This window comes from Callorhinus ursinus, unplaced genomic scaffold (genome assembly GCF_003265705.2).
Source record: "Callorhinus ursinus isolate GAN/ISIS: 27379988/994484 unplaced genomic scaffold, GSC_fseal_2.0 scaffold69, whole genome shotgun sequence".
Lineage (NCBI taxonomy): Eukaryota > Metazoa > Chordata > Mammalia > Carnivora > Otariidae > Callorhinus > Callorhinus ursinus.
In genome coordinates this window covers 3,787,316-3,810,359 of record NW_027397131.1, presented here as the reverse complement: position 1 = coordinate 3,810,359, position 23,044 = coordinate 3,787,316, and the positions used below count along the sequence as shown (strand labels likewise).

General features: G+C 37.2%; 1 protein-coding gene and 1 non-coding gene across 6 annotated transcripts; one reads left to right on the top strand and one right to left on the bottom strand.

Annotated features, from left to right (window-relative positions):
- Nucleotides 1-4,614: 4,614 nt before the first annotated feature.
- On the bottom strand, nt 4,615-4,719 carry LOC112807498 (U6 spliceosomal RNA). Its single transcript, XR_003204100.1, has one exon. It is a non-coding gene; the product is annotated as a U6 spliceosomal RNA (small nuclear RNA).
- Nucleotides 4,720-5,460: 741 nt separating this feature from the next.
- On the top strand, nt 5,461-21,423 carry CDK1 (cyclin dependent kinase 1). 5 transcript variants are annotated; one of them, XM_073886186.1, is made up of 8 exons: nt 5,461-5,587; nt 7,536-7,597; nt 12,296-12,452; nt 13,319-13,442; nt 16,092-16,262; nt 17,527-17,690; nt 17,810-17,951; nt 20,010-21,423. In XM_073886186.1, the coding sequence occupies exons 2-8, from the start codon at nt 7,561-7,563 to the stop codon at nt 20,106-20,108; spliced, it is 894 nt and encodes a 297-aa protein (XP_073742287.1). In that variant the 5' UTR covers nt 5,461-5,587; nt 7,536-7,560; the 3' UTR covers nt 20,109-21,423. The 5 variants fall into 5 exon arrangements, with proteins under 5 accessions (XP_073742287.1, XP_025706045.2, XP_025706046.2 ...); XM_025850260.2 differs by lacking the exon at nt 5,461-5,587 and adding an exon at nt 5,588-5,697; XM_025850261.2 differs by lacking the exon at nt 5,461-5,587 and adding an exon at nt 5,620-5,683.
- The last annotated feature ends 1,621 nt before the right edge of the window (nt 21,424-23,044 follow it).

Genomic DNA, 23,044 nt, shown 5'->3' with positions numbered 1-23,044 from the left:
CCCTAACCCCTCTTGTGCTCTCTCTCTCTCTCTCTCTCATTCTCTGTCAAATAAATGAATAAAATCTTAAAATAAAATAAAATTGTTTGCTGTTTAACGGTTAGACTCACCATGAATCTCATGAAGCTTAAGTGTCAGGATCCTGCCTTAGCACAGTCCCCTTCCAGGGCTCTGCAACGGGTGTTCACATAATCATAGGTTTTTGAAAAATGCATAAAATAAGGTAGGTTAGCCACAGGTCTTTAAGGCTGTTGTTTCTTTCCAGTTCAACTCCCCACTAGTCGCCATTCCCCCACCTGCCCAGTGGTACTGGTGGGACCAGAACATTGTGGGGATTCAGCTCAGGGGAATTTGAGCTGAGGATACAGTTAGTTGAGGGTTAGCGGTATCTAGTTATTCATCCCCAGCGCTTCCAAGTCTTTGCCAGCCGTCCTAATATAGCAACAGCTTCTGGAAATACTCCTTCTACCCATTCTGTGAATTCTCTTGGCATGTGGAAATAAAGGTATAGGGTCAGAGATCTTATCTGAACTGGAAGTAAGTGGGTCGTGGGTAATACAGGAGAAGCTATCTGTGGGAAATTCTTCCAATTAGCAGATGTGTGAAATTATATCATTACCTCATTCAAACTTGTGTCAGGGATGCACTTATTTTTTTTTTAAGATTTTATTTATTTATTTGACAGAGAGAGACACAGTGAGAACCGGAACACAAGCAGGGGGAGTGGGAGAGGGAGAAGCAAGGCCTCCCGCCGAGCAGAGAGCCCAATGCGGGGCTCGATCCCAAGACCCTGGGATCATGACCTGAGCCGAAGGCAGATGCCTAACGACTGAGCCCCCCAGGCGCCCCAGGAATGCACTTATTAACACAGCATGAACAACTATAAATGCATCAGACAATTTTTGGAATCTGGAATCTTTAGAATCATGCGAATTAGAATTAAGCATGACACCTGTGTTTGTAGGGCATAAGCTTAGAGCAGTCACAAAAACAGCTCCTATGTGAAAGAAACTTGATAAACGTTTTTTCAAATTTAATAAAATTCTAAAAATCTACATGATGTTATCAATAATGAGGTAAGAAGTCATAAAAACTTTTCTGAAATAATTAATCATAAGAAGCCAATTCGGATTAACCATGTTAAAGGAAAGACTGAATTACCTTTTTTCTCTTCATAGTAAATATTACAAAATTGTGTTTTGTATAAAGAGGCAAAGATAAAGAATTTGCCAGCTGAAAGGATGAATAAGCATTTAAAAAATGGATTCCAAAAGTTGTTGCTCCCCAAAAATGTAGGACAAAATGCATTGTAAGGGATATGTCAGGTAATTAATAAAAATATAATTTTCTATGAATTTTGCGATTTTATGGCACTTTTCACCTTTTAAAATTTTGTAGTTTCACAATTTCTTATTCTCAAAATATATTCCCTATCACACTGAATCTAGCATTCTTTTTCTTTAAAAGGGTCCCCAAATGATAAATACTTCAGGCCTCCTGGAACCTACATCTACCTTTGTCCATCTGCGGCCACATGGATATTACATTGGTACCTCACAATCAACATGCCCAAATCAACACTCCCCCCGCCCCACCCCCCACACTCCCTCCCCACCGTAAGTATCCCTCAGCCTCTCTCCAGAACTGTGGTGGCATCCATCCATTGTCAAACATATATCCTAGTCATCCCTCATGACTCTTTCTCCTTCAGTCAACACACCCAATCCACCCCTCAGGTCTTATAGTTCTAGCTCCTCAAAATAGCTCATCATCATTTCCTCCTTTTCAAACTGACCACCACTGCCCTAGTTCGGCCCGTGTTGGGGTAGGTGCAGAGCCCTCCACTGGTCTCCTGGCTCTGATGTTACCTCATTGTCCCTCCTCAGATCTCTTCAGTGACTTTTCCCTCCTAATCCCACATCTGACTTTGTCACCCCCTACTCACATTTTTTTTTTTCAATTCCATCCTCCATCCAAATCCTTTGGTGGGACCCTGAAAGGCCCTCCCAGGTATGGATATTGCCTAACTCCATAACATCATTTCTCTGATCCTTTCTCTAGCCTCCCAAACTCCATTTATGTTCCAGGAATACTGAATTAATTTCAGTCCATCAAACATGCCTTATTGTTTCTTCTCAGTGGACCACAAATCTCTCTTCATGCATGTGTCTGCTTGGCAAACTCTTCATTCCTCAAGACTCAGTTTAGAACCTACCTCTGCTGTGAAGCCTTGCTGGACTCCTCTGCCCTCCGCCACACTCACAACTACTCCTAACAACCACCATGTTCTGCCCAGAGCAGCCTTTAGTTATTACACTGTAAGCATTTGCTCCCCACCTATATGGGATGACACTTATTTGTTCACCTGTTGTCTTTGATTCTCATTGGTTGATGAGTGACTTTCTCCTCCCTACCCCATCCCTGGGTGATCACTTTCATTTCCAATGAAAGATTGAGGTAAGTCGACACAGGTGGATTTAAAGTATGGATGCCAAAAGCTTACCCGTGATTTCTCTTTCTGTCTCTTTAGTTGGAGGAATGAGTGTGGGAACATGGAGGTTATATATGAAAAACTTTTATTACGGAATTGTTTGAACATTTTACAAAAAAATCACATTACTTTTCTAATTACAAAAATGCCTAACTCAGGAACACCCGTGATAGTTCCATGTTTTCAGCTGTGATGAAAAGATCTTGAAATTTCATGTCTTGCTTTTTTCAACCACTTTACTTTCTGAATTATGTAAAGGGAGATCAGTCTTCTCCTTTTGAGTAAGTTTTTCAGCAGCTTCCATGAATTTTATCCAGTAGCAAAAAAGAGGCTTTGGCCTCATCCATCCATCCATCCAACCATCCATCCATCCATCCATCCATCCATCCATCCATCCATCCATTTTTAGCCTACGTGATATATTCCCATGGTTCAAACTTCAAAAGATACAACAATCTCCCTCCCCACCCCTGTGCCCCAGGCACTCCTCCTCCAGGCACATTGTTATTTGCTACATCTCCTTCCAGGCTATTTTATGTATTTACAAGCAAATGTTTCTTAACATTTTTACCTGAAAAAATACTTGTTTTAGTCAGCTTGGGCTGTCATAACATAAACTGGGTGGCTTATACATCAAAAATGTATTTCCTCACAGTTCTAGAGGCCGGAAGTCTGAGACCAAGGTGCCCACATGGTGGGTTCTGGTGAGGCTTCAGGGTTTATAGATGGCGCCTCCCTGCTGTGTCCTCACAAGGAGGAGAGAGAGTGACCCAGTTCTCTGGTTTCTCTTCTAATAAGAGCACTAATCCCATAGTGAGGACTTTACCCTCATGATCTCATTTAAACCAAATTATCTCCGAAAGGCCCCATCTCTAAATACTATCACTGTGAGGGGTAGGGCTTCAATATAGGAATTTGAGGTGGAGGGAGACATAATTCAGTCCACAGCAATATTGGTTTCTAAAAACAAAACAAAACAAGCTTATATGCAGTGCCAACTGCTCTTTTTTTTTTTTCCTAAATGGAGCTTACCAAAATATAAGTATGACATTTTTTGTAGCACATCCCTTTCCACCCTCTCCTCTTCCGTTGTTTTTTCATAGCACTTAGAGACTAGTTCTAAAATAGTTCTGCACCTCTCCTGTGCAACCCCTTAGGACAGTATTCAGGGCTCTTTAAGATTCTCATTCCAAACTCTCTTCTCTGCTTAACACTGGGGGACATCCTGCACCCTACAATGGCGGCGCACCTGCAGACGGCATGCACTCTACAACAACGGCATCCTGAATGCCCTGGGCAGACTTTAAGTGCTTACCTCATGAAATTTCCTCTGTTTGGAAGCTCCACCCAACAATTCTTTCTCCAATATCTGTTCGAATTAGTAATTTGCCCCTCTATGTTCTCATTTCACTTTATAGCATAATTTACAGTGTAAAATGCCAGAATAAAATTCTAAGTAATCATGTGTTCTCTCACCTCCAACACTTACAGCAGGAATTGTATCTGATTAATTTTGTGTCTCTAAAGTACTTTAGAGACACTAAATTCAAGTTGGCCCGAAGAATTAATAAACTGTATTTGTGAAGACGATAGCATGAATTTACAATAACCCCTGAAAGTTTAAAAAACAAAGATAACTGAGTTAAATTGAAAAATCTAGCATCACAGCTGTGGAAACTTGTGGTCTTTATGTTGAATGTAGAATGGATATAATGAATTACTAGCTGTTTTTAGTTGCTATAAAATGAACGCCTTGCTGCGGCCTCCCAGAGAGAAATATTTATATATGTACTCATTAAAATCAGTACCCTGAACTGGCACAGAACAGTCTTCTTCCCTAGAGCACTTCTCTGGGGTAGTCAGTTTTTATTTAAAATGTGAATTTGGGATTTTAAAAGTAAATTTTAAAAGTTCTTAGGTTCAGGCAGAGATTTCAGAACCCCCTACCTCCAATGTGAATCCCAAATATTCTCTGTCACCTAGGAGCATAAAATTGTTAAGGCCATGTGTTCATACCACAAATAGTGCCAGATGACAGATGCTGCTCCCTGTGTAAAAGGGTACTAAACACTTAAATGCATGTGATGTACTAGCTCCCTTCTTTATCCTAATCTGGGTCTTTTTTTTTAATGGAACACTTCACCAATTTGTGTCATCCTTGGGCAGGGACTAGGCTAATCTTCTCTGTATCGTTCCAATTTTACCAACTGTGCTGCCGAAGTGAGCACCTAATCTGAGCCTTCTAATAGTATTTTGTAGAGTTCACAGTAATCAGTCTTTGTCCTACATCCCATTAAGGGTGGTGCAAAGAGAAGCCCTTATTAGGGGACTCTTCTTATCATTTCTATTTTACTCTTATTTTCTTAAAAACTTAAAGAATGATGTTCAAGCACAGACATCTCTCTTAAGGTTATGGTGGAGGGCAATGAGAGAGAGTTTTTGATACTTTTATTATTTAAAGAATAATTTAGATCTCTTTTTTTCCCTCTCCTGGAATTGTGAATTTTGTGTTTTAAAAAACAACTAAAATTCTGATGTGAAATATTTTAAACTTTAAAAATGTAAAATTTTGTTTTTAATTTTTAAATAAGTAGAATTTTTAAATAAATAGAATTTTAAATAAAAAGTTTAAAAAGCAAGGTAAAAACAAAGTATACATATGTGTGGGTGAAATGTGCTCCTTTAGCCCAGCCGGAAAATTATCCACTTAGAAAAACATAAATATACAGTAGCTTTAAGTATTAGAAGTGAAAATAATGGAATCTGAATGTAAATGTAGTATCAGTGTTGTGATGCGATATTTGAGAGCAGTAAGTTTTAATTGTGCCAATACTGGAAGGGGAAAAACCCGACCCATGGCGAACAGATTTCCGACGACCAGAAACAGTAGGACGACGCTCTCCTGCGATGAAAGAATGCGCCTGCGCTCAGACTCAGTTGGCGCCCGCCCTCCTGCTTTTTGTCCATCCGCCGTTTCCACTCTCTTTCGCGCTTCAGCCACCCGGGAAGCCCAGCCCCAAGCGTCGCTGGGCTCCGATTGGCTCCTTTGAAAGTCTACGGACTACCTGATTGGTGGGCCTCGGGCCCTTCAGCGCGGTGAGTTTGAAACAGCTCGCACTTAGCTTCAAAGCTGGCTCTCGGAAGTTGAGGGAAGAGCGACGCCGCCGCTTTCGTCGCGGGATAATAAGCCGCGTAGAGTTGCTGAGGTCAGGGTCATGCCTACGGGGCGTCTACTCGGCGGGGGCCGGCTCGGAGACCCCGGAGAAGGAGTATTGAGGAACCGGGTGGTATGAGGAGGCCGGACTGGGCAGCAGGGGTCTGCGCGGGGCCGGGCAGGGCCTCTGGAGGCTAGGCCGCGCCTTCACTCGGGCCCCGGGGGCCTGGGCGTGTGAGCGACGCCGGGGCCCGGCTTTTCGGGAAGGCTCGCGGGAGCCCAGACTCGGCGGGCATACCGTGGGGAGGGCAGGGGCTGCCCTGGCCTCGGAGTTGCAGTCTGGGGTCGCGGTGGGCAGTTCTCGCGAAGAGGCCGCCGACCTGGCTGAGGAGATTTTCGGGTCCTGCGTGAAGCCAAACCCGTGTACTGGTTCGACGACGCGGATTTCCAGGCTCCGTCCTAGGCGCTGCGGTTCCGGCCTGTCCCGCGTGCGCCCTGCTCTAGCCTGCGGGGGTGAAAGCCAGACCGCACCTGGGTCAGGTACCCACGCCGGCTCCCCAAGCCGGGCTGTCCCGGAACACCGGTCGGATGAACTGACTGGGCCTTCTCGGACTTCCCTCCGTGCCCAAGGCCCTTGTGCTCCCAGAGCTTTTAAGAACACCTGGCCAAGGATAGAACCGGAGGGAATTTAGATTTTTTCGTTTTTATTTTATGCTTGGTGACTGTTAAATACTATGCAAGGTGGAAAGCTAAGAAATGCCGAGAGATACATATATGTGTGTTTTAGTATCACTTAATTTTTGTTGAATACTAGGGTTACCAGTGTGCACGTCTTGCTTCCTTTAAAGACCTGGAGGTTTCTAGATAGGAGATGAAGCTGTTGGTGTTTTACATACAGCTGCTAGTAGTACAGGGCCTCAGAAGGCATTCAAAAGGCATTTTAAAGCTTCATCCTTTATTTTAATTGTTAGAACAGGAAAATGGAGAGAGGGTAATGAAACCCAGCTTTGAAATTTATTGTTCAGAGTGAGCTCAACAGTTTTGTTCTTTAGGCATAGTAAATCTGGATATTGTAGAAAAAGGTGATTATCCTAATTACTGCCGTTTTGAAAAATTAAAAAATACTTAAGATTGGCACTCATGGCCAGTGTAGTGCAATTTTGTTCATTTAAAAAGATTTGTCTCTACTTCTGGAATGATTTTGAAGATGACTGTGAGAAATAGAACTTAAGTGTCAATTAGTGACCTTCATATATGATCTTAGTGATGAGTGTGTTAGAAAATCAAAGTAATTATGCTTGGGCTTCTGAAGATGTTTCAATGGCAAACTTCTCAGCTGAGGAAGTCGTGAATGTCTCCTTGTCAGCATTTCAACTGACAGTTGAGCAATCTTGCTAGTGGGTGAGCAGTGTGGCCACCTTAGCTCTCTCTTTGTGTCTTTAAATATTTTTCCTTTTGAATTTTCTCCAAAAAAAAAAAAAATGTAAAGTACAATTGAGTCAAATAAAATTATTTGTGGAAGTGTTTGGGTATAACTAACACACGTTGGTGCTCCTTAGAAGTGTTACATAAAGAAAACATACTTCTGGTTTTTGTTTGGAAGGGATAGATAAGTTGATAGCTGAATTTGAGGGTTAATTTGACTGGAAGAAGCTAAATATTACACTGGTTAAGATATACAAATCCAGTGTTTTAAGAGCTAACAGATGGAAAAATCTTATTGCAGAAGTCCTTTCCTTTGTGAGTGTTGTTTTAACATAACTAATATTTATGGAAAATTAATACTGCACTAGACACGAAAATGCTTTACATATTGTATCTCATTAAAAACTTCAAACCCCCTTTTGAGTTAGTGGCATGAGACCAAATTAGCTTTTCCTCTCATTTTAGGATCTACCAAATCTGCTGATTAACTATGGAAGATTATACCAAAATAGAGAAAATTGGAGAAGGTGAGTGGTTTTAATAATAAAGTTTTTAAAAAATGATTTAGTAATGCTATAAATCTGGGGCATGAAGACATGTAAATATTTATTAAAATCCAATTTTTAAGGTATCCTGTGCTAATGTGCGTTAATTATATGTTCTTTACATGGTAACTTGTAAAATGTTCAGATTTTAAGAAAATTGAAATTATTCTGATATGATTCCCTGTCTACCCTCTCCATCCCCCTAATAGTCTTACATTTTAAAATACTAAACACTTAAAACAATATTTGTATTCTGAGAAGACTACTGATATCTTGTATGTGTGTTGGCGGGGAGAGGTTAGGGCAGTAGAATTATGTTGAGTTTAGTAGTGTACTTTTAGTCTCATACAATTATTTTTAAGATCAGTATTTTTACCTAAACTTTGTAAATTAGTACAGTAGATTATTAAACCAATTTAAATAAATTTTCGATTTAGTTTCCTTGGATTTAAATGACCTGTTATGTGTACATGTTTAAGCAAATCTAAAACAAATAACTCTTGTATATAATCATTCATTTCCTTTCTGTAGTACTTAAAGGTTTTAAAGAATGTTTATGTGGCACAAATGGAAGAGTAAAAATATCCCTTTGCCTTTTTTTCCAACAGAGTATCTTAAGTTTCTATTAAGTTGGTATTTACATTCTACACTCTAGGAACAAATGGTACAACTTGTACAAAGTAATTTGCTATTAGAGTCCAATTTTTATAGGTTCTGTTTGAGGAACATTTCCAACTAGTATATTTTTAGTGTGTTCCAAAACCGTATTTGTATAAGGAATACTACTAAAAATCCAGGGGCGGAGTACTGGAAAGAATTTAGTGAGATAGTAATGATAAGTTTAGGTGGTGATTGGTTTAGAGAGCTATTCTTTTTCTTAACTTACAAATATTATATGATATTTTTAAAAATCACTTAAATACTTTGTTATACCTGCTCAACTAAGCTAATTTTGTTTCTGAGTTGAAAATAAGAAAATATCTACTGTCTTCTGCTTTGAGTTTTTCTTAATCCTCAGAGAATTAAATGAGTGCTGATTTTTAGTTTGGAACAAAAAGTTATTCCTAAAGTGTAAATGTGTTTTTCTTTAAAACTCTGGAACTCCTGACATGCAGGAGACTACAGATTTGACTCTTGAGAAAAGGTACTCTAATTGAAATACAAGCAGTAAAGAGTATAATTTCAAATGTAGTCTTAGTTTCTTGAGTTAAAAGATTCCATTCTACTACATGATGTCCTCATATTCCCTATTCACTGACCCTGGGCTTTTGGCAATGGCTGTTCTTTCACTTTGAAAGCCACTCTCTGCTGCCTTCACTTTCATCTCATTGTTCTGGTCCAAGTGCGTTTTGTAGTTCCCTTTTTGTTATCCTTAATATCCTTTTTCTTTACTGCATTGTAAGTAAGCTTTATGAAGTTTGGGATTTTGTCTTGTTCATAAGTGTTTGAACAGGGCTTGGCAGTAGTGTCTAGCACTATTGGAGATATTAAAATATTTGATAATAACATTATCTATTTTTCTTGGTGTGTTTTCCTCTGTTTCTTTTTCTGACTTGTATTGTCTTCACTACTCCAGTGCCTGGCTGTTTTGGATTTTGTGGTGGACACGTTTTTGAAAAAATAAATTGTATGAATAATTTAAGGCCTAGATGATACCTTTCACACAGTATTTTCTTTTGGTTTGCCAGATACCTGGTCAAATTCTACCAGCATTAAAGTACCAATTTGAAAAGTTAAATTTCTTTCCCTCAACTTTATTATATTTCCAAACAGAGAAGTTGAAAGATAAATTCAATGAACCTGTAATACCTTTTGCCAAGATGTTAATTTTGTCACATTTACTTTATTATCTGTGTGTGTTTTTAGCATTTTGTTTTTCTTTTCACCCATGTAAAGTAAGTTGTAGAGATGTCCTTTACTGCTAAATACTAATGTATGTATCTTCTGAAGAACTAGCCAATGTCATGCATTTCATTTGGTGACTAATGTCTCCTTAATCTTTTTCTAATTTAGAATAGTCATCCTGACTTTTCCACCTTGACACTTCAGTTTTTTGACAACTTGATTCATTTCTTAAATACCTCTAGTCTTTGCTTGTTTTAGTTATTACAAAGGTGTTCTCTGGTTTCTTCTGAATTACAAGGATCTGAGTGTTGTCACATTCTGTTATAAGAAAATGTCTTTTTGGATCATAGAGAGTAGCTATATCCATGATGTGGGACCTAACGTGGCCTTTATTCACTCAATCAACATTTGATTAAAGTTTTTGTGCTTACCAGTTAGAGTCTCCAGAACCTGACCATAACTAACATTATTTTTTTAATTTAATAATGTGTAGTTCAGGGTGGTTGGGTGGCTCATTTGGTTAAGCATCTGCCTTTGGCTCAGGTCACGATCCCATGAGTCCCACATCTGGCTTCCTGCTCAGCAGGGAGCCTGCTTTTCCCTCTCCCTCTGCCTGCCGCTCCCCCTGCTTGTGCTCTCTGTCAAATAAATAAAATCTTTTTAGGAAATATAATTGTAGTTCATTTCAGAGTATATATTATGCATTTCATAAATAATTTTTGGTGCTTAACCAGCAGAATCATTCTGCTTTGTTTAACTAGAGCTCTGTACTAGTAGTTATGAGTGGTAATGGTTCATAGAGTCAGAAGAGAGACATAGAGCACTTGTGATGTCTAAAATTGAATAAATACTAAGAGTTAGATATAAGTTAGTTAATTGTTGTGAGTAAATTTTAGGCCCAGATGAGATTGTACAGGAGAGAGAGGAATAGTAGGGGAAAAAATTAGTTCTGAATTTACCATTAACTGCTTATTATGCAATTGACGAATCTTGAATTTGCTTTAACAGTGTGCCAGGTAATTGTGCTACTGACTTACCTACTTTTGTGTTTTTTGATGCAAGAATAATTCATATCCAAAAAATGGACAGACTTCAATTGAACAGAAGGTTATTTTTAAGGATGGTTGTGAAGATCAATAAAGTCAGGGTTTTTTAAAATCTGGAATAACTTTGGTTATCCAAAAGTCACACTTAACCCAGATTTAGTCAAAATAATGTAAAATTTTAGGCTCTTAGGTCAATTATGTCTTTAAAATCATACCAGTATTTAGAAAGGCAGATAATTGTGTAGAATTTCTCTGTTTAAAACAAAATTAGAACAAAGTTTATGTAACATCACCAAACCATCCTTAATATTCTAATTAAGCCAGGAGATAATTTGATAGTAGTTCTTAGCCTTTTTTGAAATATTGCTACCTTTGGAGAAACTAATAAAAGCTATAGAATAGATCTCCTTAGAAAAATGCACTCTAATCGCTTTTGAAGTTAAACCGTTGTACAGAAAAATAGGTTATTCAAAATTTTATGTAGTCAAGTTCAAGATCTCCTATATTTTCCAACCTGAATTTAAAATTTTTATTTATCTGTTAAGATTTTATTTAGTTTTTAAGTAGGCTCCACACCCAACATGGGGCTTAACCTCACAACCCTGAGATCAAGGTCATGCTCTGCCTACTGAGCCAGCTAGGCACCCCTCCAACCACAGTTTTAAAAAGCACTTATCTCGGGGCACCTGGGTGGCTTAGTCATTAAGCATCTGCCTTTGGCTTAGGTCATGATCCCACGGATCGAGCCCCGCATTGGGCTCCCTGCTCGGCGGGAAGCCTGCTTGTTCATTCCTTATCTCACTGTGTCTCTCTCTGTCAAATAAATAAGTAAAAATCTTTAAAAAAAAAAAAAAAAGCACTTATCTGGGACTAAATGTATCCTGTATATGAATTTTTTTAAATTTAAGATTTATGCATATTTATTTATGGGGGGGCGAGAGTGAGCATACAAGCGGGGGGGGGGGTGGCAGGCAGAAGGAGAAGCAGGCTGAGCCAGGAGCCCAGTGCTGAACTTGATCGCAGGGTCCTGGGGTCATGACCTAAGCCAAAGACAGACCTAAGCCGACTGAGTCACCCAGGCATCCCATTGTATATGAACTTTTTAAACTAGTTCCTCTCCTTTATATTGCCGCTTCTGCTCTCTGTATCCACCCTCCTCCTGCCCAAGATTTCTTATACTGACATTGTTGCTCATTATCTGAAGCTTATATATCAGAATCTGTGTTCGTGTTAACTTCCAAATGGGTGTGAGGCTTTCATACCAAATAGTAGATATTTTGAACTTTATTAAATTTACTAAATGTTTCTCAAATATTTAGTAAAATATTTTAGCTCCATTTTTTCTATTTGAAATGCATAAAGCACTCTACAGTTTTCTGAAAGTGTCACAGTGACTCCTATTAATAATTCCTCAGCCCAAATCATCTTCACCCTATATTTTATGCCTGCTTTACTGTTGGGTGGGATATTTGAAAGGAGATAAATCTCAATCGGCAAAGGATCCATTTTCTTTTCTTCTCTAAAATGTGCTGGGAAATTATTGGTAATTTAAATGTATGGGAAAATTGTGACAACTACATGAATTTTATTTCTAAACTATAGACATGATAGCTTGTAGTTAGCCTCAGTTTCTTTTTGGAAGTGATGAGGGTATAATTATGAGTAAGACACTAACTATCTGGTCACAGTAGACATTTCTGTCGTGTGACACTTAATGGGATTAGTTATTATTTAAAACCTTAGTTTGTGGAGGGTTTCATACAGTAGACATTTACTTTGTCTATTTCAGGTACCTATGGAGTTGTGTATAAGGGTAGACACAAAACTACAGGTCAAGTGGTAGCCATGAAGAAAATCAGACTAGAAAGTGAAGAGGAAGGGGTTCCTAGTACTGCAATTCGGGAAATTTCTCTATTAAAAGAGCTTCGTCATCCAAATATAGTCAGGTATGGTATATCTGAATTTAAACCATTTTCCGCATCCTATTTCAAATGTGAATTTCAATGTGGAAATTTTTACATTTGCTTAATATCTGGTCTAACTTTGCTGAGCGGAATAGAACCCACTATTTTTGTTAAGTGGGAATGCCGGGCATAGGAAGAATAGGCTTACAGCAGGAACAGAGTTAGAGGAGCTTGGTAATAAGAGATTAGTATTGGGGGTTGGAAAATCAAGGTAAACTGGCCAAGGGAGAAAAGGAAATCCTTTTTCATAGACCTTTATCACCTATACCAGTCTGAGCTCTGGTCCTTGAAGACCCCTTAGTCAGAGGCCTAAGACAGGTAGCTAGGTCAGATGAAAAAAAATTTTTTAAGTATTTGGATTGGTGTTTTTGTTTCCTAATAGTCCAAGTTAGGGTTTAATCGCATTTTTCTGGGGCTGGAAATAGTGAGCAACTGTTAAGGCTTCCTAGTAAATTTTAAAATTAATTTCTATAATTTACTTCATTGAAAAGACAAGCTCTGAGCAGCAGTCAACCTAAAAATGTTCTAAATGTCTTTTTTTTTTTTTTAAGAAATGTTCTTTTGAAATATAAGTGGTATAATAGTTAGCACCTTCAGCATAATATGACTTAATTTTCATTTGCTGCCCTGAATGTTCTTTCTCAAATTCTAGTTTAGTACTAAGGTTTTCACTACTAGGGAAGCTACCATCTTTTCTTTCCCAAAACTGTATTTTTTGTTATAGAAAATTTCTTATAGTCTCACTTTCTGTGATAGCCATTGTTAAATTTACAGAAGTTTTATTTTGTGAGAGGTCAAAAGTGTTTGGTAAATTTTTTTTTTTTTCACATGACTATTTTATTCTCTAGTCTTCAAGATGTGCTTATGCAAGATTCCAGGTTATATCTCATCTTTGAATTCCTTTCCATGGATCTCAAGAAATACTTAGATTCCATCCCTCCTGGTCATTTCATGGATTCTTCACTTGTTAAGGTAAGACGCTTATTTAATTTTATTAGTATTTATCCACTTACTAAATTTATTAGTATTTATCTTACTTAATTTTATTAGTATTTATCCTCTGAGTGTAAAGAGTCTACTCTAGAAGTTCTGTATTTTGGGGGAATATGCTTAGAAAAAAATGTTAGTAGAACAGGAAGAAAAGAATATTTTTCTTCCACAGTGTATAGATTAAAGTTACCCTTTTTATTAGTAGATAGTGCTTCTAGTTATAAAGTGAAAAGCAGTGCCTGGGATAACATAAAACCATTAAGTATGTATTCCATTGTTGGAAACTAGGATATTTTGGTCTTTATTTGTCAGTCAGCTGTGTGTAAAACAATGTAACAAGCTTGGTAGGGTAATGACAGCAAGTGGTTTTATTTTATTCTGGTTTTGAATGTTTTAATTTATTGTTGACATTATATTTCAGTTAAATTATAAATGTATAATTTTTTTTTAAAAGCATTGTAGTCCATAAAGTAGATGTGTCTTTCTTTTAAACTGTACCAATACCAAACCACTCCTCGGGTAGGTAGCCATTGTTAGTTCTTTAGTAGTCTTACAGATGTTTGTATGTCAGCTTTGTATATACACATACGCTGGTTTACAGAACTGTAAAACCCTTTTTCTGTGAGACATTCAGCATAGGTTTGCCCATCTATCTAAATGTTTGATCTAATTATTTATTTTTAAAGATTTTATTTATTTATTTGAGAGTGAGAATGAGCATGGGGTAGGGGCAGAGGGAGAGGGAGAAGCAGACTCCTTGCTGAGCAGGGGACCCCCCACCCAAGGCAGGGCTCAATCCCAGGACGCTGAGATCATGACTTGAGCCCTGAGCCAAAGGCAGACGCTTAACCGACTGAGTCACCCAGGCACCCCTGATCTCATTATTTAAACCAATTCCATACTGATAGGCATTGAAGTTGTATTCCAGCTCGGTGATTTATGCTCTCATGAACCATGCCCTAGTGAATCCTTATTTTTATTTGTGGTCATTTGCAACTTTATAGAATAAATTCTATTTTTTTTTTTTAGATTTTATTTATTTGATAGAGTACCAGCGAGTGCACGAGAGTTGTGGGGAGGAGCAGAGGGAAAGGGACAAGCAGACTCCATGCTGTATGCGGAGCTGGACTTGGGGCTCAGTCTCACAGCCCTGAGATCTTGACCTGAGCTGCAACCAAGAGTTGGATGCTTAACTGACTGAGCCATCCAGGTGCCCCTAGAATAAATTCTTATAGCTTTAATCAGTGAGTTGAAGATGTTTATTTACTTTTAAAATCTTGATAATGCCAGTTGCCCTCCAAACAACAGTAGCGCTTTACTCATCATGGTGCGTGACAGTTATTTTTTTTAGCACCTACTTCTATCAATCTTGTAAATATTTTATCAGTCCATTATGTGAAAAAAGCATATTATCATTTTGTATCTCATTTAATCATTTTTCATTTTTAGCTATTTATAAACAGCCTATACATAATTCTTTTTAAAAAATATTATTTTAAGTAATCTCTACTCCCAATGTGGGGCTCAGACTCAAGAGTCGCACTCTGTTCTGACTGGGCCAGCCAGACGCCCCTGTCAATACAGTCTTTTTTTTTGTTTTTCTAACAGTTGATTTTATGTATTATTTGTAATTTTGAACTTTATAAGTCAATACTATTACTATATGTACTTTATATTTCTGTAACATGCATGTTGCTTCAAATGACAATTACATTGTCTTGGCAACACCTGTCTTATACAATATTTTTCTGTGAACTAGTAAATAGCATGTTATGATAATTGTCTTTATTTAAATATGTAATCATAATATCCTGTTTGTTATTTCTTTTGGAATCTGTGACTAGTGTTTCCAAAGAAGAAATTAATATGTAATGATAAGAAATAGAAATGGGGCGCCTGGGTGGCTCAGATGGTTAAGCGTCTGCCTTCGGCTTGGGTCATGATCCCAGGGTCCTGGGATCGAGTCCCGCATCGGGCTCCCTGCTCCTTGGGAGCCTGCTTCTCCCTCTGCCTCTCTCTCTCTGTCTCTCGTGAATAAATAAATAAAATCTTTAAAAAAAAAAAAAAAGAAATAGAAATGGACCAACCTTATTCAAAATAAAAAAAGTTGCTATAAATATATAGACTAAAGTTTAAAAAACTGTCTGTGGGGCGCCCCGGTGGCTCAGTTGGTTAAGCATCTGCCTTCGGCTCTGGGTCCTGGGATTGAGCCGTGTCCAGCTCCCAGCTCAGTGGGGAGTCGGCTGCTCCCTCTCCGTCTGCCCCCCCCCACTTGTGCTCTGTCTCTCACTTTCTCTCTCTCTCAAGTAAATAAGTAAAATCTTTAAAAAACTGTACAGAACTTAAGAATTGGGTACAAAAAATAGTAGAAGACTAAATGAGTTCATATGGATATGGATGTGTCCATAAGGAAAATATCTTTGTCTCAAGTATACAAACATGATACTGTATATCATCGGGCTTCCTACCCCCAAATGCTCCTTGTTAGTCTCAAATGCCTGAAAGCTTTTGTGGTCGTTAAATTATTTCCCTGCATTATAATTTCTTATATCTTAGAAACAAACCCACCAAGATTATTTAGAAAGTCATTATGTGGGACAGTTAAGTTTCTAACTAACTTCCTTCTTCCAGAGTTATTTGTACCAAATCCTACAAGGGATTGTGTTTTGCCACTCCAGAAGAGTTCTGCACAGAGACTTAAAACCTCAAAATCTATTGATTGATGACAAAGGAACAATTAAACTGGCTGATTTTGGCCTTGCCAGAGCTTTTGGAATACCTATTAGAGTATACACACATGAGGTATGTAGAATAGTGTTTTTTGGTGCTTTTGAGTATGTGTGATTGCTGGTTTGTTTTCTGTATTTGTTCATTAAGTCAAACACTCAATAAGAAAGATTTCCATCCTGCCAGCATGAGTTTATTGCCTCTCAGCTCCAAACTCACTCTTCATTGCATGCTATGTGAAAATCTAACTGGGACCTTTAAATATTCTTTCTTTGCCCACAAGCGTGATGGCTGTAGCTGGTGTGGGAGAGGCATTGCCGGAGGAAGGGGTTTTCTTTGCTAAGAAGAGTTTTAAGAGTTATATAAGAGTCCTAAGAGTTATTCCTTATTAGTCTCTTTTTCTAACCCTCTTTTATTTAATAATCCTTCTTAGTAAACTTTCCCCAAGCAAAACACCGTGTAGTTTCTGTCTCCTGATTGGATCCTCTCTGGTACACAATCAAATTGGTAAAAGAGAGGTTTTGTTGCTTACGGGTTACTGTTTCAGATATATTTAGAAACTACTGAATATAATCAAGTTTTGTCCATGTTCCACAGATGACTTGGCATTTCATTTGTTACTTCCAGAGGGAAAGGGAGTGTTGACTTCTATAGTAAAGGACTTCTGGAAGATGGTTTTCTGTGGCATTGTCTATCCCTGAGCCCAAAGACTATCTCCAAATCAGGACTTATAACATTGTTCATTTGGTTAGATGTATTGGCTTATTTTCATCATTTTTCCTATGGCTGTATAAAAAAGTAAAGATTATTTGGTTCCCATTGGCTTAAACAGTTGCTACTGACCTCATTAAGTTAGAGATGATATTTTTACCATCATGATAAATTATAGATACTAAAATAGTACATCAGCTCTAGACCACTAATAAACTTATTTGACTTACTCATGTTTTTAGCATATAAGCAGTGTATGTACATGCATTGTACAGTGTCACGCCCAAATCCATTATCAGTGGCTTTTTTTTTTTTTTAAAGTGAACGCTGTCTTGACTATTTTGATTCTTGGACTTTAATGATTTGAAAAGCAAGAAAAGAGCTGGTATGCTTTTATCTGATGTTTGTTTTTTTTAACCCCCTCATGAATAGAACTTACAAATAGAACTTACAAATGAAATTCTTATCTTCCATTTATTATTTTGTGTATAGTTAGTTGACGTTCAAGCAATATTATCAGAGGCAACCATGGAACCTTTTAAAAGACAGTCTTACTGAAATATAAAAGTGTATATTTAGTAATTTAATGCACTGCATTTATTCAGTGTAAAAATTTGCTTTGTAATAGGTGGTAACACTCTGGTATAGATCGCCAGAAGTATTGCTGGGGTCAGCTCGCTACTCAACTCCAGTTGACATTTGGAGTATAGGCACCATATTTGCAGAATTAGCAACCAAGAAACCACTTTTCCATGGGGATTCAGAAATCGATCAACTCTTCAGAATTTTCAGGTATTTTTGTCTTTTTAAGAACTTTAAAATTTCAAGTGAAATAATAATGAAGGCAACATGTATGTAATACTAAGATTATGCTTTAACTAATAATTTCTTGTTTTGCTATACCCTTTTAGAGCTTTGGGCACTCCCAATAATGAAGTGTGGCCAGAAGTGGAATCTTTACAGGACTATAAGAATACATTTCCCAAGTGGAAACCAGGAAGCCTGGCATCCCATGTTAAAAACTTGGATGAAAATGGCTTGGATCTGCTCTCGGTAAGGAGACCCTTGACTTCAGCATTTTTGATTCTGAATGTGCTCGATTCATTTCCTTTACCTGGGAAATAAACCAACATATATTGAGCTACGCACATAACTATTATGCCTGTTATGTTTATTTTATAACTAGCTCCATTTTAGATACCAAGAAACACGAGTGGTTTTGAGAGGAGGTTTTAGCATTAGTTGTTTGAGTTTTTAAGTAGCTATAGATGCTCTGTGAAGGAGAGGCCAGGGCTAATATGCCTTAATTGTTTTTAAGTAGCTGGTTCATAGTAGCCTTCCTTTCTAACTTTTTATCTTGGTGTTTACAACTTTTTAGTTTATCTGAGACAGTTGTTTTCCTTATTGCTTGATATTTTTAGTTATTGAAGCCTTTTACTGCATGAGCTCATGAGTTTCTCACTTTGTGCCTCATTTGTATATCAGAAAGGTTAGTAGAAGGACTAACGTAGTTCTTAAAAATCTTTCCCCTTTACTACATTGCCATTCCCAAGTAATAGTTGTTTTCTTGAAAAGCAAGACAAAAAAATCTGTTAGGATAAAATATAAATTGTCCTAGGTAGGCCTTTAAGAAGGTAGGCTTTAAGAAAATTGTTTTAGAACAGTATTTAAATATTGAGCTTTTAGATGGAACTAATTTTTATGAATCTTAGCTAATGTAATGACAGAAGAAAATAAGGTTTGTGTAGGTTACTGAACAAAAAATATATATATATTGCTCTATTATCCTGTAAACCTTCTAATTGGTCTTTGGGCTCCTTTCAGAATTTATAAATCATGCTACCAAATTCAGCTCGGATTTCCAAATTGCTTGCAGTGAAGTCCAAAGTCCTTTATCTGTCATTCAGATATTTTATATATCAGTTGTTGATTTGACTTAGAAAGTCTTCCTTATCCTGGGCCCAATCTGTCTTTTTAATGTCTGTAATTCTTGAACACAAAGAACACAAAGAATTTCACTTCAACAAAAATCAAATACTGTAAATCATGGTTCCTTAGTCTAGCTGGTATTGACCTCTTGGACTGGATCATGTTTTGATACTAGGGGCTGTCCTGTACATTGCAAGATATTTAACAGCATCCCAGTTCTCTGTCCCATAGCTACCAGGATCATATTCCTCTCTCACTTGTGACAACCCAAAATGTCTCCAGACACTGTCAAATGTCCCCGGACAGGCAAAGCGTCACCCAGATGAGAACCACTGCTGTAAATCCTCAGACTTGGTTTTAGATTTAAACTTCTCAGGTCTAAGAACTTGGGCAAGTTACTTAACCCTTGAGCCTCAGTGTCCTCATTGTAAAATGGGACCAGTACTTAGCTTTTGTGGTGAGGATTAAGTAACATTATATGTGCCTAGCACTTAATATAGTGCTTGTTACATGATAAGAGGTCAGGGTTACTAGATAGTAAAAGTGTATCTAGTCTGCTTATTGATTTGGTTTTCTTTAAGATTAATGTTTAAGATAAAATTTAAGATCAATATTAAACTTTATACAGTCTTTTCTGGTGGTGTGTAAATTAAAACTTTAATACTAGATTGATTATAATTCATTTACTGACTCATTTTAACTATGTTTATAACACATTGTGCTCTGGTTTTGTTTTTATTTGGAACTTGCTGGAAGCTACATTAGAAACCACTATAGTTAATTGCCACCATTTCAACAATGTTATAAATAACTCAGATGGCCATTTAATTCTCAAAGTAAATATAATTAACTAGATATCTTTCTTAAATTTATGTCCTGGTTTTAAAGCTATCTCTGAATGCTTGTGTCTTAAAGCATGATTTAGAGCAAAAAGGGGTTATTGAGATATCTATAATTTAAGGAATAAGTTATTTTAGAGCTAGAGGGTGAAGTATGGAGGATGAGGCATTTATGTGGTTTGGTATTGAACTAATGGAAATGTTCATTTAGTTGTTTTTTTATTAAAATTATTAACTTATGGCTTATTGGTAGAGAAATTAAGGCTTTATGGAAATTTTTTTTATGGTTCATTTCTTAAATAACTTTTTTTTTCTTTTTATCTCCCCCCCCCCCCCCCCCCAGAAAATGTTAGTCTATGATCCTGCCAAACGAATTTCTGGCAAAATGGCACTGAATCATCCATATTTTAATGATTTGGACAATCAGATTAAGAAGATATAGCTTTCTGACAAAGAGTTTCCACATATCAAGAACAGATAGTTATATTTTTATTGCTAACTTTGTCTGTTTTTGTTTTGTGTATTTTTCTTTTCTTTGTTGTAAACTTAAGCTGTACTTCATCTTCTGATTTCAAAAGTGTAACTTAAAAATGTAAATATTGTTCTATATGAATTTAAATATAATTCTGTATATGTTTATAGATCTCACTGTAACAACTATTTTTTTTTTTAAGATTTTATTTATTTATTTGACAGAGAGGGAACACAAGCAGGGGGAGTGGGAGAGGGAGAAGCAGGCTTCCCGTGGAGCAGGGAGCCCGATGTGGGACTCGATCCCAGGCCCCTGGGATCATGACCTGAGCTGAAGGCAGACGCTTAACGATTGAGCCACCCAGGCACCCCTGCAACAACTATTTGTTACCATAATAAAACTATAAATCTAGTTTTGATGTCAGGAATTGCAAAAATTTTGAGTTAGTTTAAATCATCGCAAACCTTAAGAGTCTGGTTTTCCTGTAGTTGGAACCACTAAAATTTAGGAACGTGTGCTAAGTTCAAAGTTCATAAAGCTTTGAAGTGTTTTGATACTCTGAGTGTTTGAATTTTGTCAGTTTCTTGCCAATTGGTAACTGTTCAACCTGCCTGAAGATGAGTTTTTCCTGCTGGTATTTCAATTTGTGACCTAAATGTTAAAGCATTCAGAATGAGAAAACTATCCAGATTTGAGAAATGATGCTAAATTTATAGAGGTTTTCAGTAACTTATAAAACTAACATTAGAGCATGCCAAAGTTTTCTAAGTTTTACAGTCAGAGATCAAGGGCTGCTCACAGCAGGGAAGAACAGTTTAGAAAATTTATGAACTAGCCTATTTTTAGGTAGGTTATGAAAGTTATTTGTCTAAGTGAATTCTTATGCCTTGGTCAGAGGTAATAACTAGAAAAAGGAGTTGCTCATCTTGGCTTTCAAGTCTGACTTAAAATCTATTTGCAAATTTTGACATAATTTTGCCTTTTAGCAGCCTTAGAAGGTTCTAATATACAAGTACTTAGCTAAAATCACTAGCTTTAGGAATTGTTAAATTAATAATGCTGTTTGTTGTGATTCCTATCTATAAGGAGCCTAATTTAAATTATGTGTTATAGCCAAGAGAAATTTCTATAAGAAGTTTTATCCTTTCTAGTGTACATCTATCTGTCATCTAACTATAACCATCTATTTTTCTTAACAGTTACCTAAGGCTGGAATGGGCATTCCTGTGTTATTGGTTGCATATGGAATGTGTGATCTACTTAATCTATATTGTCTTGGAATTTTTGCACTCTGTAGGAGAAAGTGTGGTTATTTTCTTTGGCAATGGGATTTGTAAGATGAGAGGTTTGGTGGCCTTGTTCTAGGTCCTTTGGTAGAAGCCAGCCTGCAGTAAGAGAATGCAGAACCTAGAGATGGAAGTTGTTTGGGGTCACATTGTAAAGAGTTACGATTTCATGGTGGGAATTTGATAAATGAAAGGTCACACAAAAGATTTAATTGAGATGGTGAAATGACATACCTATAGACTTGAGTTTTCTTACCTATAAAGTGTTGAACTGGCTCTGTTTTTCAGATTGTGGATTGCAATCCTATAGTGGTTCAGGACCAGTCTTAATCATGACCCTCCCCAATGTAGACTAGAAACTCAGGGTATCTTCTACAATTATTCCTTGGTACTTTGGTTTCAGTGATGTATAGATACATGAGGGTTACAAATGTTTGGGGCTTTGTGGATTTGGAAGAAGTAGCATGCAACCTCACTGTGATTGCTCCATGAAAGTCAGTAAGTCGTCAGTTTAGAACCTACTTTGTGGACCAGGGAAATGAGATGGTAGAACAGTGCAATCAACTGCTATAATGAGCATCTTACTTATTTGTGGAGTCCGACGAAAGTGTTTATGTCAGCTTCAGTGGCTGGGTGAAAAGCTACTGAATTGGGTCCTCCCTCATCTCATGCATATTTTTTAATTGGCTTGTGCTATGGTACTTCTGATTAATTTTAAAATGGAATGTGTCTCTGGGCCAGTAGTTCTTAAATCTGTTGTACACTAGAAACACCTGAGACTAATTCTAGTCCTACCATGAACAATTCTGAAGTTGAAAACTGGGAAATGTATCCCAGAAACTATTTTTTTCAGAAATTCCCCAAGCTGATTCTGATGCCAGTTATCAGTTGGTGGGGAGTTTAACGAATTTGTACCTACATCTAGTTTTAGTTGTCTTAAAACTTCATGGCATCATGCAGTATCTTTAACTTGTTCTATTTCTGTTTCAGTCTATACTCTTTAGTGAGGGGAGATGGCTATATATTTTGTCACCAGTGTAAGATTTTCATATACTTGAGTATAGCACTGTGACAATTGTGGTATGTTAACATCGTCCCTAGTCTTTACAGGAGGGTGTTTTTTGTTTGTTTTTTTTTTTTAGTTTTTTTTTAAGTTTAAATATATAAGCAGTTAATACAGAGGTTAATACATAATGTACAATAAAATCTTGGGGACATGCATATATAAATTTAATGTTTTGGGAAAAATGGTAGTATTTTAGAGTTGAGTTAATAAGATGGCCCAATAAGAGGTCTTTTGGGGACTTGGATCAACAGGCTTAAATAATTGTTAATTAGCAAAATAATTTTTAACTTGAAAATTCTGTTGGATGCAACAAACTTTTTATATTGGTACCTTTAGCAAACTGTACTTTATAATAGGGTTAACTTCAGGCCCATCTCTTAAGTAATTGCCACATTCACACTGGACGCATTGGGGCTCCATAGGACCATAGAGACATTTTGCAGGTGGATGGAACAGAGACAACTGGGAATATGTGTGGAGTGAAGAGAGTAGTGGGCATTGTTTAAATAGGTTTGGGCCAAAATGGATAGAGTATTGAATGACTAAAGGGAAGG